The sequence below is a fragment of the Amblyomma americanum genome, chromosome 1 (genome assembly GCF_052857255.1).
Source record: "Amblyomma americanum isolate KBUSLIRL-KWMA chromosome 1, ASM5285725v1, whole genome shotgun sequence".
Classification (NCBI taxonomy): domain Eukaryota; kingdom Metazoa; phylum Arthropoda; class Arachnida; order Ixodida; family Ixodidae; genus Amblyomma; species Amblyomma americanum.
Window position 1 is genome coordinate 284,763,676 of NC_135497.1, and position 18,067 is coordinate 284,781,742.

The 18,067-nt window shown below is 44.1% G+C and overlaps 1 protein-coding gene across 1 annotated transcript in view; it reads left to right on the top strand.

Annotated features, from left to right (window-relative positions):
- Nucleotides 1-5,214: 5,214 nt before the first annotated feature.
- LOC144118586 (annexin-B12-like) overlaps nt 5,215-18,067 on the top strand; it is a 48,990-nt gene continuing 36,137 nt past the window's right edge. Inside the window, exons 1-5 of the mRNA XM_077651487.1 lie at nt 5,215-5,679; nt 7,567-7,642; nt 14,125-14,219; nt 14,338-14,542; nt 15,360-15,439. Of these exons, the coding sequence (XP_077507613.1) occupies nt 5,488-5,679; nt 7,567-7,642; nt 14,125-14,219; nt 14,338-14,542; nt 15,360-15,439 (648 nt within the window). The 5' untranslated portion in view covers nt 5,215-5,487. The remainder of the gene's footprint in view (nt 5,680-7,566; nt 7,643-14,124; nt 14,220-14,337; nt 14,543-15,359; nt 15,440-18,067) is intronic.

Here is an 18,067-nt window from a genome sequence, read left to right on the forward strand (position 1 = left end):
GGCCGATATTTGCGAATAATGACGTAGTTTGGGGGAGTTATTTCAAAGTCTGATGTCTTTGGTTAGCCAAGTTTCTGTTATGGCGATGAATTCTGGCTCAAAGTTTAATATTATCGATTCGAGGGGATCAAGCTTGTTAATTCTACTTCGAGCGTTAACATTAACGAAGCTTATTTTGGACACTGGGGGCGGCGTGGATGCAGGTTGCGCGTATCGGGGTCCTGGTTTTCTGGTTTAATAGAAGTGGATGCTATGGGAGACACCGCATTTTTTATTCATCCCAAAAATAAAGACGACTGTTGATCTTTAGTTTGTCATAAACCAAAGCCACTTTATCACCAGAGTCCTTCTTTGGTTTCCTATATTCCCATAGCCTCCGCCTAATGTCTCGAATTCGGGGTGAAAAATCTTCGCTGATGACGTAGTCGCTCCCCTTCAGTTTGTGACAGCTTCGCAAAATTTTTGTTTTCTCTCGGAAATCTAACAGCATTAAAATTATTGGCCTTGTTTTGTTTACCTTCGGTTTGCCTAATAGATAAATCCGTTCGATTGAGATCTCATCTAACTTTAAAGTATCCTTAATGACATTTTCGTTCACTGCCTGTTCCAGGGATTCGGAGTTTTCTTCTTCATCTTCTGGCATACCATACACGATGAGGTTAGATCTTCTGGATCGATTTTCTAGGTCATCTATTCTTAAATCCAGGGTTGACACTTGTTTTTGTAGGCTAGCGACTTGTTTAGTGCAGGCTGATACATTATTTTCAAGGCATGTTAGACGTCCTAGCTTTTCTTCGATCGATGTCAGTCGTTCTTCTTTTATAGACTTTATGTCGGCAGCGATTTGTTTTAGCTGTTCTGAAAGTTCTGACATCCCGGGCCCGGGATTTGTCTCGACATCACCGGCAAGCAATAGCAACTTTGCAAGGTACACTGTCATACAAAGCTTCCAGAAGTACCGCAGAGCACGGCAGCACGACAAGACCGCGCTCGCCAGAGCGAAAACATTTTCCAAAACGTCATCTTACCTGCACGTAGAAGACAAACGGATGAGCCATCTGCGTGTGAGCCCTGCTGCCGTGCCCTTTGGAATGCGGTGGCGCGTTGGCGGGTTTTATCCTCGGGAAGGGGGGTGGCGCTGCGCTGAACGGCTTGGAGAATTCACTTCCGCTGGAAGTAGACGATGATGGGGTCCCATCCGCAGGTTCCAGGGTAAAAAGCGGCAAAGTGCTGGCGTTCTGTAGCACATTCGCGTTGTGAATCACGAAAGGCCGGTTGAACTCTTGTTGTCCCGCTGGTATCAGCAGCAGGCCGGTGACGATCTGCACGTAGAAGACAAACGGATGAGCCATCTGCGTGTGAGCCCTGCTGCCGTGCCATTTGGAATGCGGTGGCGCGTTGGCGTGTTTTATCCTCGGTAAGGGGGGTGGCGCTGCGCTGAACAGCTTGAAGAATTCACTTCCGCTGGAAGTAGACGATGATGGGGTCCCATCCGCAGGTTCCAGGGTAAAAAGCGGCAAAATGCTGGCGTTCTGTAGCACATGCGCGTTGTGAATCACGAAAAGCCCGTTGAACTCTTGTGTCCCGCTGGTATCAGCAGCAGGCCGGCGACGATCTGCACGTAGAAGACAAACGGATGAGCCATCTGCGTGTGAGCCCTGCTGCCGTGCCATTTGGAATACGGTGGCGCGTTGGCGGGTTTTATCCTCGGGAAGGGGGGTGGCGCTGCGCTGAACGGCTTGAAGAATTCACTTCCGCTGGAAGTAGACGATGATGGGGTCCCATCCGCAGGTTCCAGGGTAAAAAGCGGCAAAATGCTGGCGTTCTGTAGAACATGCGCGTTGTGAATCACGAAAGGCCGGTCGAACTCTTGTTGTCCCGCTGGTATCAGCAGCAGGCCGGCGACGATCTGCACGTAGAAGACAAATGGATGAGCCATCTGCGTGTGAGCCCTGCTGCCGTGCCATTTGGAATGCGGTGGCGCGTTGGCGGGTTTTATCCTCGGGAAGGGGGGTGGCGCTGCGCTGAACGGCTTGAAGAATTCACTTCGGCTGGAAGTAGACGATGATGGGGTCCCATCCGCAGGTTCCAGGGTAGGAAGCGGCAAAATGCTGGCGTTCTGTAGCACATGCGCGTTGTGAATCACTAAAGGCTGGTTGAACTCTTGTTGTCCCGCTGGTATCAGCAGCAGACTGGCGATGATCTGCACGTAGAAGACAAACGGATGAGCCATCTGCGGGTGAGCCCTGCTGGCGTGCCCTTTTGAGCGCTTTTCAGCGCTTTTTCAGGGCTTAACAGTTTTTCGTCAGTATAAGCAACTAACTAGGCCAAGAAAAATGCCCTCTTTAGGAGCAAATATCAGCCTTTGTTGTTTGGACTTCAATTATGTGCAGATGCGATAGTTGACAGTGAAGCCAGCTTCCACCGGAACTGCGGCCTATTGGGACTGATTAGGATTTATCGGGCTTATTTCCAGCCGACAGCAAGAGAAAAAATAAAACGAAAAAAGAAAAATCATATGGACATTCGTGGTCCTTCGTGGACCTTCGCCTGGAATGCTAGGACAGTGGAATGCTTAATCCCTAGCCCTATGTATATGTTCAGCTTGCTGTTTCCCATTGCTTTGTACCTGAAAGCGAGAAAGCTCTGTCGTGCTTGGGGATGAAATATTTGCATGTTCGAGCAAGATAAACGGTGTTGTGAGATAGCACGTAGAGCTACAGTAGTGAAAAAATGCAGGAGTGAGGAATGCAGTAAACGTTGTTAGGAAACAAAAGTAGGAAATGAAAGCTGTAGATTATTAACGCTATGGCGTCAGACCGGCTGTTTGGAGGGAAAGCCATGCGCGTTGTCACACTATTTCTGGATTGGGCGAAAGGGTTGTGACGTCGAACGTTTAGCCGTGGAATGATAATGTTTAAAACTCAAGTCAAACTGACTATGACGTTATAACATGACTGAAACGTCAATGTGAAGTTGTATAAGGGTGTAAAATAAATGACTTACGCTAAAAAGAAAATTGGGATGATTAGTTCGGAATGGAACCCATGACCCTCGGGTTTTGAGTCAGACAGGCTAACCAGGGCACTGAGGTATGTTCGAAGGACATGGTTAAAGGGAAACTATACGTGTCTTGTGGTGTATCATGTGGTCCGATATGCCTGCTAATGAATGCTAATGAGTGTGCGTAGTTAGATAGAGGGACTGATTAATAAATAAGTAAGAAATAACCATCAAAGGTGTCACGTGGTAGCCATAACGCGGAGCTCAAGTGTCCCTACAATTTATATCTGCTCTCTCTCTCTCTCTCTCTGTATTTTTTTTCATGATACGTATATGTGTGCTCAGTATTGGTTTGACCACGCAGTTTGTGTAGTATTATTTTTATTCATTGCGTGTACGCAAAAACCTTCCCGTCGTCTGCCATGTACATGGTTCATGAGTCTTTTGCAAGCCCACATACATGATATAATGGCCGCGTTTGGGGGAGTTAGTTTTCCATGCTGAATCTAAAAGCGCAAAAGACAAGGACAGAGAAAAAGACAAACAACACGAGCGCTCGTGTAGTCTGTCTTATTCTGTGTCCTTGTCTTTTGCGCTTTTACGTTCAGCAACATACTTGGCTTTTATCCCAGGAATCCCACCAGTGAATACTGGAAAATAAAATATTAGGCTTAACCTGAAGGTAGTATTATACCCGTGCTACACGGGCGCTTCGAACGCCTTCCAACTTAATGTCATTCAGCAAGATTACCGAACTCACGCTGCTACACGAAATTTTTCGACGGCATTCGGTTCAGATGCCATTCGAATCGACGGAGCTTCGCGGAGACATTCCAGATTTTGGAATGCCTTCGAAACGCGAACACAGGCCAAGCCGGCCAATAGGCGTCGCCGCCGCCATCGCTTCGCCCCGCCCATAGCTGCGCGACTTCTTTCGGCTCTGTGGCTGCTCATTTTAATACCCGCTCCTCGCTTTTTCCTGCTCTTTGCTTAGCAAATAGCTCGTGTTCTGTCTACGTAAGTGCTTGATGGTAATACTACACCAATGAACATTTACCGCATGAGCATGAAATTTCTCCAGCAGTGCGCCGATGAGGACGGCTGCACTCATACTGTTGTTTGCATCGCTGCCTACGAACAGCTAGCGCTCGTTTTAATGACATAAAACGCATTCTGCGCTTTAGTTGTATTAAATAAGCGAATCTCTTTTGTACCGGTTGCACCCATGCTTGTTAACACAGTGCGACAATATGTGGGAGGAAGCGCCGATATGATCGCTCGACTGAGAAACACTTGACAGCTATGCTGCTGGCATCGCCTACGACCGGCGCTTGTCGCTAATTGTCCCGACTTCCTCCGACACGATCAGTAGTTTATTTTAAACTGCTTTATTCAGAAGTATGATTGCTGACCATTCGCGGTTATTGAAACGTCATAACTTGTTATCCACAAAATATCAACGGCGACGACTGCAGCTGGCCTTTAAGCAGTGCTCTGCGGTCTGGGTCACATCGGCGCTTCCCGTTCATCGTATGAGCGCCCTGCGATGTGAGCAATAGTTGATTTCTGGTAACTGTCGTCAAAAGTAAACTCGTTGACCATTTGCATTCGCTAAAATTTGTGAATTCGCTCTTCACAACCTTCGAACTCACAGACGTAATCCTGCGGACTCACTAGGCCTAGTCGCCGCGGCAGGGAAGGGAGTCGCCATCGATTAAAATTAATTTGGCAAGCGCTTACAGCTGGTGAGTGTTCGAGTGTGCTCATAAAAATATACCCGTTAGTTTGACTCATTAACTGTATGGATTAGGTAGATGGGCGAATATATTCACACCGTCGCCCCCTCAGCGTGTTTTCCCACTGCCGACAGCCTGCCGAAGGCATGAAGGCTGACCGTCATCCGTTCGGATTCGTCGATGTCGTTGGCCTCAAAAGCTTGTCCTACTACAATCATATATGCTGCTGTTGACCGTGATAGTGTCTTTGTCGCACTAGTGTAACCACCGCCGCCTTCTTCATCGTACACTGAAAACGAGCTGAGGAAATTTCAAATGCGTTTGGAAAGTGTCGTAGCGCCGCGGAAGTCCGTCGAGTCCTCATGCCTTTCCAAGTCTCGAATGCCAATCGACTCAGATGTCATTCGAACGTGCCCGTGTAGCACAGGTATTACTTCGTTTTCCTCCAGGGAACGTATCATCGAGCCTGGAACCGGTTTCACCAGAGACTTACTACACTCCTCAGTCTAGCGGCACCCCGACGGACCTTTCTATTTCGGCAACTTTTTTGTCCCCCTTACCTGAGACATACTGCCCTCCCTCTCAGTCCAGCGGCCTCCCGCCGGAAGGCATTTCATCGCCAATTTCCTTGTCCCCCATACCTGGCCCCTTTCAGCACCGCACCTGGGGAGTGGCACCGACACCATTACCGAGATACTCCAGTGGCGTTTACCCGCCTTATGCCACTCCGCCCCTCAGTGCGCAGTCTATGTACGGGTCAAGAAGTGGATACAGTGGAAGCGGCTACTCTAGGTCTGACTACGCTGGCCCCGTGAGCGGCATGCCCTACCCTCCGACAACGCCCAACACAGCTCCGGCAAGGGACGCGGCCTACTACGAGACTTCTCCTAGGTACTATGACGGCACGGTGACCGGGACAAGCTGTTACGCTCCAGGAAAGGTAAGCCGCCAGTGAAGTGGCAAATCCGCGTCGGCAGAAATATTCTCAACTCCTCACTGAAAACTCCTTCTGTCTGATAAAAAAAATTGGTCATTCCACTGGAGTAAATGCAGAATTGCCACTGGAAATTTTCGCCCTCATCGAAGCACAGTACGACGCTAAGAGCGACGCGGAAGAAAAGTGTTCGTCTCGATGGATGCAGTTAATGTTACTTCACATGGACGGCAATAGCTCTGAAATGGGTTGATCGGGACTAACGACCAAAACGGAACCGTTGTTGTTGGCGCTTCTTTTCGTCCGTCTTGCCCTCAGCGTTGGCGTTTCCTCAGCATATTGCAGTAAATTTGAAGAGGTGATCAGAATCAAAACGGACTGCCACGAGAGAAAAATGTGCAGCCATTTATTCAGCGTGAATGAATGTCTGCCGGAAATTGTCATGCACAGTACATTTCCCCACGGCATTGCGCACTGTCTGACGTCAAAGCTTTGTCGGTTTTTGTCGGTGCGCGAAAAACAGTAGAGCACAGTGGTAGAGTGTGAGGAAAATGGAGGCCGACTTCTTAATGCGCTTTTTTTTTTTAACCGTTTCAACGGTTGTGTTCGCGTGTTAACAGTTCTTGTTTCTTGCTGCTCTCCTCGCGGATTGTCAATAGCGTTCGGGATCATGAGAAGTGGCCCTGTAGCCAGAGATTGTTCTATTCGAAGGAAGCCAACCGTCTTTGAAGGCAGGGACAGTGGAGGCAGGTATTGCTGTTACCGCTTTTTCCATGTTTTGCTGGTTTGAGAGGAAAGATATTTGAGTAGTCACTTTGGACAAAAGATGTTGCCCGGAATGGAGCCGAAATCACGGTTTGCGCATATTGGGCGTGGTGGTCTACCTACTGAGGTTATGCAATATGTCTCCCTTGCTGCTTTCGAATGCACTATATGTTAACTGTAGCCTAATCCCGACACGGGTGCCCAGTGCCACACTAATACCCCATTTAAAAAGGCAAACGTTTGCAGTAGTCAAGTAGACGTAACATATAAAGGCGCGCGTCATTTGTTTTGTAGTAAGAGACAGCAACCTGCCCACTAGAGAGGTGGACAATGGGCTTAAAGAGGCATCCTGTGTAGTGCACTGTTCTTGTTTTCATCGGCGCGTCTCCGCCTCTCGTAAGTCAGTAGCAAGAGGGCGCTTCCTCCCGCCCTTCCTTCCTTCCGTGTGCAATCCATGTTTAAGCTGTGCTGCATCCTCAGCATCATTTTCCGGAGCGCGCAAGAAAGCCGATGATTACTACAGGCTGTTTAAAATGCTCAGCATTTACAACCCTTGAGCTTTCCTGATTGATCCCTAGCAGCCGTTATATCTACACAGAGATGGCCATATATGTCAAATAACTTACCGCTGCTTTTGTGCATGTATACGCTTCCGCCTATGGTAAGTGCCATTCTGCCAGCGTATCGCATGGTGAATGCGTCTTCTGATGCATGCATATACAAGCGACTGCTGCGGATGTCTTCAGGTAAATGGGTTGGTTTTCTGTGAGACAGAACCAATAAACTGCTTAAGTGCACAGCGACACTGAAGCAATGAGTGGCATCGCGGAGTGCACATGAACTATGTGATGGCGGCTATTTGAGATTGCCTTATTTAAGAGGATAACAAGGCTATTGGAGTTTTTTATGCGTTTGGAGTGTAGGCTTAGCGTTCTGCAAGGCAGGTCAGGCATCAAATAAATCTGGTGTGTCAGTTAATAGACATTCTACAGTGTCCCTTTATGTGCTGCTCCCAAAGACCTTAAAAAATGACGAGCATTATTTGCATATTTGAAAGGTACCGAAAAGTTGTCCAGTTTTTTTTTCCTTTAATTCAAGAGCTAAAAGTTTATTTTGTTGTACCTGCAGGGAACCCTCAAGACGCACATGAATTTCAATGTCCAGCAGGATGTGGAGGCACTGAAAAAAGCCATGAGAGGATGGAGTAAGTGCAGAGACCAGCGCTTAACCGAAGAAACACCATTGGACGTAACGTGCCACATGTGCATTTTTCATAACTGTAATATTGCTCTGTTATTGGTGCGTCATCATGCTCATCAAGCATTGATTTTTCTACACCGCATGCCAGAGCCACCGACATGTTCACTTAATGGCAAACTTTCGCGGTACTGCGTGAGTTTTCATTGCCGAGTTTTGTCATAGCGTTAACATACAGCGCTACAGTTACCGTAACCATCGGACGCTAGGCACGCACGTGTAGAACGTGCATAAGCAGTTTCTGCAGACGTAGCGACGAAAACAGTAGAGCGGTGGAGGAATTTAATAAGTCCTCAGCAAGCTCGTGGTGAGAATGGCTAGCTAGCGTATACAATGCAGGGTTATTGGTTGTGGCACACGGAAGTGTTTTCGTGATTCTGTTATAGGCTCGAAATTGCCGTCACCAGTAACTCATGATTTCGTGCCTTCAGATGTGATTATCATGCTTAGCCTGTTCATCTTATCGTTATTTTAGTAAAGTTGAAAAATGCGCGGTAACGCTATAATTAAAACAATTACGGGGCACTTTGGTGATGTAAACTGCGATGTCGCAAAAGCCGTTTGCGGTGTTGCTGCCCCTGTTGTAGTTTGTGTGCTGAAACTACTAATCAAAGACTATGCGATTGTTATGAAAATTTGTACAGTCGTCATTCGAGTGAGTATTCTTCGTTTAGCTTTATTTCAACTTGTACGATTTATACTACACAACCGATGGCGTCATCGATGACCTAATCGGTTTCATTGACACCTACAGTGTGACAGAAACACGACCGGACACGCTGGCGAGTACCAGGCTATATAAACATTTTTCTAGCGTCAAGTCATTAATCCGTTCTTTCATAAGCGTGGACTTGTCAACTTTTACCAGTTTTATTGACAGCTTGTGTGACAGAAACGCGAATGGAGACTCTGGCGGGCCATGAGCATATAAAGGCTTTCGTCTTAATATTGGTGGCAGTCATATTCCTCTAGTAGGAGCGTTACATTTGTGAGTTTATCCTTTATTGAAAGTTCTGGACAAATAAAAATAAGAAGATTAAACATTAGCAATGTGGAGCGTTCGAACAAGCAAGTAGCCTGTAGCTTACGAAGATGTAGTCCTACCAAAGAAGAGTCGAACGATTCCCGCAGGTCAGCGTACTGAACTCAAGAACGAGGCGGCAGATAACCCTCAATGAAGGCCCTCCGGCACACGGCGTCCAGCAATTTTCATGACGCCGTGGTCAATCGATTAAGCTGTGGCTCATATCCTTTCATCTGCCACCCCTAAGATATCCCCCGAGCAGATCAAAGGGATTCACTACGAGGTCATTAGCTGGAGGCTCACCTTTGAGGGGTATTTGCCGCTGCGTTCTCGAGCTGTATCCGGCTGTAGTGTCGTTTAATCCAAAGCCCGTAGGTTTCGATGCCACCACCGTGACAGTGACAACGAACCATTGCTGGAATGACCGTATCGATACCAATGACACGTTTTTTTTCAATATCCTGCGCTTGTCTTTTTATTCGGCTTTTATTTTTTCTGGTGTGACTACTTTATCGCAATTACAAATACAGCTTGTTCATGGAGGCAGCAAAGGGATTCTGCTGCGAAATAAAATAGATAGAGAAGGATTTGTGCTGCCTGGATGCGAACCTGAAGCGCCTCCAATTTTCGTTTTTTTTGTTGATAACGAGAAGAAAAAGAGCATTTAAAGAGGAAAGAGAAAGAAGGGAAAACGTATGTAGTTCAGCGAATGATTCGCTTGGGATCTGAAGTGGCAGACAAACCTTGGAGCCACTTGTCCTCCTTGTAAAATGTCTTGTTTGGTGAGAAAATATATTTTTTATTGTTTATTTGTCATCCTGAAAGCCTGTTTATGAGCAGTGGGCTTTCTAATAACGCCATCAACAGAGATCAACCATCGCATTTTGTGAGAAATGGTTCGTCATTCAGTTGTCGCCTTTTTGTCTGTTGGCCAGCCCCGCCTTTGATGCCACACGTGACGCACTAGGCAACTGCTAGACGGCAAAAAAGATGACCTTGGAAAGAATATGCTTCAAATTACGTCCGCGCAATTATCGTGAGAACCCACTTATTATCCGGCTAAAGAAAAGTGAAAGTTTTAATAAAGTTTAATATCAACCCGCTTACTGTGCGTTAGGGGAATTATCTCTTTAATCTGAACAAAAAATAGTTTTCTCATTAAAGTGAATGCTTACCGCGAAGTCCTATGTAGTGGCGTTTCGTGAGTCTCGCATAAATGTTTTCAGCTCATTTCCTCGATTTGAAAAAATACGGGCAGCGATATACCGTAGAGACCTAGGAAGGAAAAATCGGCAGATTATCATTCTATGCTGCCCCTGTCGGCGCGTGATTTCATACTCAGTCAGGTGTGCTTTTCTGCGTTGAACTGAAAATGTTTACCAGACGCCTTCAATTTCTTCCGCCGATTTTCTAATATAGATTTCCCAGCTATCCTAAGCCAAAATTTAAAACTAAACCAGGGCGAGACAGGTGTAGTGCACTTCAAATTTGTCGTATGACCATTGTTGTGTTGCGTTGTGTTGGGTTTAATGGCGCATCCGAAGGTAAGGCAATCATGCGCCAAGCTCACTTCGACCGTTGTATTTAGTTACTCCAAGTATTTTTGTATGTTGTAATGTTGCATGATTTAATAATTAAAAAAAGACTTTTTAGCTATTGCGTTTATGGCGAAAATTCCGGTGCCAGAGTGTAGAGTGTGCAAAAAACGTGTAATTAAACATTTTTAATTTTCGATCTGTGCTGTACATTAGTTTTTTATTCGTTAAAGGAAACCGCGCGAAATATAAAAAAAAATCTAAGGTGACCATGTGCTTGCGCGCCGCGACAGTAGGGCTCTCAAACCCGGATGATCGAAACAGCGCTGGATGGTGCCATGTGGCTGTAAATCGCAATGGTAGTGCGAAATACATGAAGTAGATGACGCTGTTTTTGTCTTAAAAGGGATGTTTCCGGAAAGGAAACATTCGCGCATGTTTGAACTTGGTCTTCTCTACGTTTGCTGAGCACACATATCTAAACACTTGAAGCTGCCTTAGTTAACGCTCTTAAGTCGAACACTGAGGCAGTGTTGGCGGAGAATTTTTTATCCCGTCACATTCAAGGCATAATCGAACGCGGTTAATTTCACCAATTCCGCGTTTGAGAGCGCTGCTCTCGCAGCGCGCAAGCCCATGGTCACGTGGGATTTTTTTATCTATAGCGCAAATTTTGAAATCTCATCTACAGCTCACATAAAAAAAAACTAATGTTTAGACTTTTTTTGGCACGCTGTAAACTTTGGCACCATAATCTGCGCCAGAAACCCAACAGGAAGAAAGATATTTTTTTCCAAAATTTTTAGTTATTGAATTAAACCGAGTAAACACATACCCTTAGTAACGAAAGACAATGGCCAACAACACTGTTTAAGTTCAAACCAATTATCTTCCCTCTGTATATTTTTAATCTTTGGCTAAAGAATGCTGGGAGACGTGGTAGAATAGGCAAATTACAGCTTTTGCACATACGCTGGTGATTCGTGAGCATTAGTTTTTTGTTACCGAATTTAGGTGCAAATATCGCTTAAGCTTTAGTAAGAACTCGTGCGTTATACTTACGGCACCAAGCACTCGCCGTCAGGTCGGTGATTATCGGCCCTGCTTTCTCTCGCGGTGCTTTTGCCATATTTCGGAGGCCTTGCAAGATGATATGCTTATTCTAAAGAAAAACGCTCATCATATGTGTAAATGTGGATTCCATGTCGTTTATTTTAAGAGCGAGCACCATTTAGCGGTTCTCAACGTGCAAGTTCTACAAATGAGTGACCCACGATGCCGCACTTGCCACGACCGTTGTTAAGCAGAAATCTACATTTAGATTAGACCAGTTGGTTGCAACCGAAATATTGTGCAAAATTTTATTTCAGTGCACGCTCAAGAACATCAGTAGTTGGAAATTATCTCCCGGTTCCTTTTTACTATGGCGTGCCTCACGACCCTCAGTCCGTCTTCGACACTTCAGAGTCAGTCAATAAAGCCGCGTATTCAAAGAGCCTTAAAGTATTTGTCCTCATTTATATTTCGTGAATTAGGCTCTAAATATGTATTAAAATAGTTTAGTTTGGTTTAGGGAGTTTAACGTCCCAGAGCGACCCAGGCTGAGAGGTACGCCGTAGCGAAGGGCTGCTGAAATTTCGACCACCTGGGGTTGTGCACTGACATCGCACAGTACACGGGCCTCTAGAATTTCGCCTCCATCGAAGTTTGACCACCGCGGCCGGGATCGAACCAGAGTCTTTCGTTTCATATTAAAATAGTACTTCATGAAATTGTGGGGTAGCCCTCGTTACAAAAGACAATGAAATGAGTAAATCCTCATGACTATGAAATTCGATCTTTCGGGCTAGAAGTCACGAAGTTGAAATGTTCTGGCCCTTTTTTACTTTCACTAAAATGAACCGGCCGTGGTTTCACGATTCTCAGAGAAACCTTACCTAGCCTTCAGGACACATGCCTTTCTAGCTGACTAAGCACTATGCAGCTTTTGACACTGTACTACGTTTTAATCTCCTGTGGAAAAGCAAACGCCATTCTGAGAAAAATTCTTGCTATTTTAATTGGATTGCTAGTTTTCTTTCACACCGCTCACAGATTGTTTCCTATAATTCGACTAACTCCTGTCCTGTAGAAGTATTAACTGCCATTCAAAAAGGGTCAGTGATTGGCCCTTTATTATTTCCAATATACATCATGGACTTGCCTCGTTATGTCACATCACAAATACGCCTTCATGCGAATGACTCTTTGTTATGTGAAGTAATTAACACACCAGATGATCACCTGCAAATAAACGCCTCATTTACTAGTTTTTGCTCCCGGTGTAATACATGGGAAAAGAAAATAAATTTCAATAAACAATAATGACACCTTTCACTAGCTGTACTTCGCTTTCGCTGTTTAATTACGACTTTAAGAATTTTCCATTGCGTAGGACTTTCGAATAGGAGTATCTCAGTGTTATATTCACCACTAACAAGTCCTGGACGAAAAATATTAATTTCATTGGTACTAAAACACTAAAAACGCTTGAGTATTTGACGAGAACGTTGGCTATAATGTACCAAAAGAAACAATTAATGTACAAATCCTTAATTCGTCCCGTAATTGTACGCGTCTCCTGTCTGCAATCCTCACAAACAATTTGAAATTGATGAAATCGAGAGTATCGAAACGAAACCTATCACGTTCATATATCATCGATATGATCGCTATTTTTCACCTTCTTTTGCCGTGTCCGCTTTAAACCTAACCCCTTTGTCCGTGCGCCGTCAGGTGGATTCACTGTAGTTCTTGCACTGCATTGTCAATTCACTTTATCATGCTACACCAAATGTCTATCTTACGCCTGATATTCTCCGATCAACAAGGAGTCATCACAACCTTAATGTTAAGCCATACTTCGCCCGTACTAATATATCATACACAGCTTTTTTCCTCGTATTATAGAACACTGTTGCTTAATTCCTGGCATAACGCGGTCTCTTCCATTAAACTTACTTTTAACAGCTGTCGCTGCCACATCATGATTTCTTTGTGTCGTGTTCATTGTGCATTGCTTCAATTCATTAGTAACAGCCTATCACATTGTTCGAGCTTTTTATTCAAACTTGATTGATGTAAACTTTTTGTTTGCGTGTGGCACATTGCCGTTTTGTGAACTGTTAACTCCACTCCTAAAATAGCCCCATAGGTTCTGCAGTATGTAAAAATAAATAAGTAAATGTCTCTCGTTAATCTCCTTGATTTTATTAATTAGTGTGTTGTGTTTATGCAATCTGCTATGCCTGTAAGATGTTATGTAGTTGTACTTCACATCTGTCACTGCTTTTCTTGTATAAAACGATTGTGTTAAATTTATTAACAAGTTGTTTGTGTACAAGCTCCGTAACGTGTTTTGTTTAGTGAAGTTGCTTTCACCATCGGCCAGTGGCAATGGTAATCAAAAGGTGGTGCCGCTCTTATTTTTTTCTTGCCTTTCTCACGTCAACTAGTTTTTTTTTACTCAGACAAGCGGGCTAAAATGAAGTTGACTACTTCATAAAAAGCGTAGAACTGGGGTTTTAGACTCTCCGAATGTGAACGTTAACAATTTTGGTCCCATTTCTATGGTTAATTTCTGTGCTAACTGCCGACAGAATGCGTTTCTTTCCTTACTACTTTTGCCGCCTTCAGTTTTGAATGACGTACTCACAACTGTTAATGTCGCACAACTTTATCACCTGGGGTGTTCTAGCAGGACACCTATGCTGAGTAGTTAGCAACGTGACGCACGAGACCAACGTGCAGCAGTTGTTGTTGTTGGCTGGTTAGCAACGTAAACGAGTGTTAGATCAATTGATTCACTGAATTGTCTTGTGTTAATTTCAGCTACAGACCACGCGGCGATCATTGATATCTTGTGTGCACGGTCGGAACCCCAGCGACAGGAGATAGTCACAACATACAAGCAATCGTTTGGACGTGTAAGTTTTCCATTCAGATTTCTGCTTGCTTGATAAACCGGAGCTGGAAGGAGCTTAATGTAGAGAGAAAAAAAAGAAAAGAAAGATATCGGGGATGGCCTTTGTATGACCATCGCAGGACTTGGTGGAGGACGCGAAGTCCTCCTTCCGCGGTGACCTCGAGGACATCATTGTGGGACTGCTGTATCCGTTGCATGAGTACCTTGCTCGCGAGCTTCGGAAGGCCATCGCCGGTCTGGGCACGGACGAAGAGTGCCTCGTTGAGATCCTCTGCACGCAGAGCAACCAGGACATCAGGCTCATCAAGGACCATTACCAGAGAAGTGAGCCACTGAGCACTAGACGCAGCCGTCGACTTTGCGGGTGCTTTGCGTGTGCCTTGGTTTCTCCTTTCGCTCTCAAGTACGGATTTACTGTCGGGGCACTTTGATCCTACCAGACACGAAACTCCTCACAGACCTCATGAACGCCCAAACTCGAAGGTTAACAGGCTGGCACGCGTCCTGTAGTATTCACAGGAAAGTACGCATAGAATGAACAGAAAAAAAATTACAAGCCTTCCCCAACTGAGTTTGCTCAGCCCGTATATGTCGCCACCATTTGTCAACCTCCTAAGGCTTGTCATTGGCAATGGCCGGATTTTCAGACGGAATTTCGTAGCTGGCAGGATTGAATCAGAACTTTGGTCCGACGCACCACGTCCATGGGACGGTGGCGTGAGTGACGCTTAGCTCGCAGTTTTTTTTTTTGTTCTTGCACTCGTTGTGAATTGTGTTTGTGGAAATATTTGGATGTGTTTGGCAAATTGCATTCTCGAATGGCTGCAGCGCAAGGGCAATTTCCGAGTGAACTGCGCGCGCTTGGGACGCTGAAGGCAAGAGGCAGCATATTCACATCTTTTTTTTTTTACATTTATCACGTGGTATTCCTCAGCAAAGTGCGAAAAAGGTTGCCTACTCGGTAAAAATGTAGACATCACTGAATGCTTTGTTGCAACATCGAGTTAAATTTGCTTTTAATAGCACGCGATGCTGCTCAGCATCTCATAATACAGGCTGCTGCGGGTTTTTTTTTTCTATTCAAAGATGACAAAACGCTCACACACAACATCACGTTTCGTGAGATTTATTTTATTTCCAGTATTCAAGAAAGACTTGGAGAAGGACGTCATTGGGGACACATCTGGTGCTTTTCGGCGCCTTCTGGTCTCGATGTGCAATGTAAGAATAGAATACATATTTAAAAACAACTAACTTGCATGTTTGGTCGTTACTGTGCAATACTACTACTACTACAACTACTACTACTAATAATAATAATAATAATAATAATAATAATAAGAAGAAGAAGAAGAAGAAGAAGAAGAATAAGAATAATAATAACTATTTTGTCACCGTCAATAGTAATACACGCGAGTCAGGCTTGTCTAAGCCTTTAGATGGCTTGTAGGACCGTGCCTAAAAATATAGTGACAGAAAATATAAATCATGCGTTTGTAGGGAAAGAAAACAAAATAACAAAAATGAAAAAGAGAACACTAAAAATTAGTAATTCCATTCAAACGAAATCTGAAAAGAGCATAACAGCGCATATTCTAACAAGGCGAAACAGATTTGACTCAACATTAACGAACGTTACCATTCGTTCTTCAATATTTTTCTCAGCTTCCCTCTAGAAGTGGCCGTAAAGATTTCATGCGGCAGTTCGTAGAGAGTAACCGGAACATTAGCGCAACGCCTGGCCGCAACATACCTGGTGTTTGACCGAGGAACAATGTAAATCTTATGTTTTTCTTAGTTGTCTTCTCGAGGTAGTTTCCTGTTTTAATTCACTGTATCATTAGTGCTTAAGGACAACTGTATCAATGAAAGGGTTAGGCACACAGGTCGCTTTACTAGAACAAAAAGAACACATCTTAAAATCAGATTGAAAGAGGTAAATCTGTGTTAGGGATATTCATTGATCTCTCTAAAGCGTTTGACTCTATCAATCCTCACATCTTAATAAACTTCAGCGCTACGGCTTTCGTGGACAATCGGATTCTATTATAAGCTCCCACTTGGAAAACCGGAAACAAATCGCCGTCATAAACGACGACCTCTCTTAACTCAATACGCATCTGGTCGAGTGTCCCGCAGGGAACTATATTAGGACCTTTTTTTATTCAACATCTACGTAAATGACATTGTGAACATTGATACAACCGCTAAATTTATCATGTACGCGGATGATACCAGCATACTACCAACAGGTAGCACTGGCGGTGAACTTGTCGGTGCTGCAATAGTATTGTTTGCAGAATTGGATGAGTGGACGGGTAAAAATAGTCTACAAATTAATGCAAGCAAAACAAAAGTTGATTTCTTTCGAAGTACGAACAAACGAATAGCTACAGAAAAGACATCTATTTAAACACTATTCCTCTAGAAATTACTTCCACTATTAAGACGTTAGGGGTTATTTTCCAGGAAAGTATGCCATGGGGTGCTCACCTAAACAGTATGCTAATACAGCTGGCTCAGGTAATAGGGTTAGTATTCCGCAATCGTTATGTACTGCCACCAAATATTCTTAAGCTAATCTATAATGCCTTTTTTGATCTCCACTTAATTATTGTCATTTTTGTTTGGGCTAAAACGACCTACGGAAACTTGCAGAGGCTTCACAAGTTACACAAACAATAGTTGAGAGAAATAGAAAATGTGCCTTTTAATTCACATACATATCGCTTGTTCAACAAATACAACATATTCCCTGCTACTAAATATTTTGATTATGATCTCTGGAAGGCTTTTAGGGATGAAAAGGCAAATAACGGTTCACGTCTACATAATCTAGCCAGGGTACAAGAAAATACTGCTACACGCCAGACACGCCACGCAGAACTTTGGAAAGTGAAAACCTTTAAACAGCCGTTGGCCTACAAACTTTACAAAACAAGTTACCCAGACTGTTAAACAGATTACATTTCGCACATATTCAGTTTGAAAAGATGAAATTCAGAGGACTTCGGAAGTATTTTATTACACAGTAAATGTTTCTCTGCCATTTATATGTTTTCCTTGTCGGGTTTCTCATTCTAGATTTACTTATTTCATTGAATGTTGTTAAAACAAGCAATGAATATAATTTATTCATTACCTAACTCATCACCATTCCACTCCTGCTTGCTGTTATTTAAACTGCCTCAGGAACCTATTGCTTGCTCCTTTTTTGATTGTTTCGTTTGCTTGTTTGTTGATACAAACAAATGAAATGAATCATACATTCTTGTGTATAAACCTGCGTTTCTTTTAAAGTAGTTATTAATCTGCAGTTTCTTATGTCCGGAAGGTTCTTCCTGTTTTGTATGTAATGTGCCATGCCTTGCTGTAAAGTGTATAGGGGGGCCGGCGGCCTTGTTAAGCTGGCCTAGGAGGCAGCTCTTGCTGCCACTCTCCCGTGTCATATCATATGGCGGAAATAAAGATTATTATTTAATAAGGATGTGAAGTTTGGTAGCCCTAGTTTAGGGAAGATATTTTCATCTGACGAAATGGGTGTGTTATAAGTAACCTTTTCACATACTACTACTACTGCTACTGCCACTACTACTACTACTACTACTACTACTGCGGCTGCAGCTACTCCTACTCCTACTACTATTACTACTACTACTACTACTGCGGCTGCAGCTACTCCTACTCCTACTACTATTACTACTACTACTACTACTGCTACTGCTACCACTACTACTACTTCTGCTACCACTACTACTACTGCTACTACTACTACCACTACTACTACCACCACCAACCACTACTACTACCACCACCAACCACTACTACTACCACTACTACTACTACTAC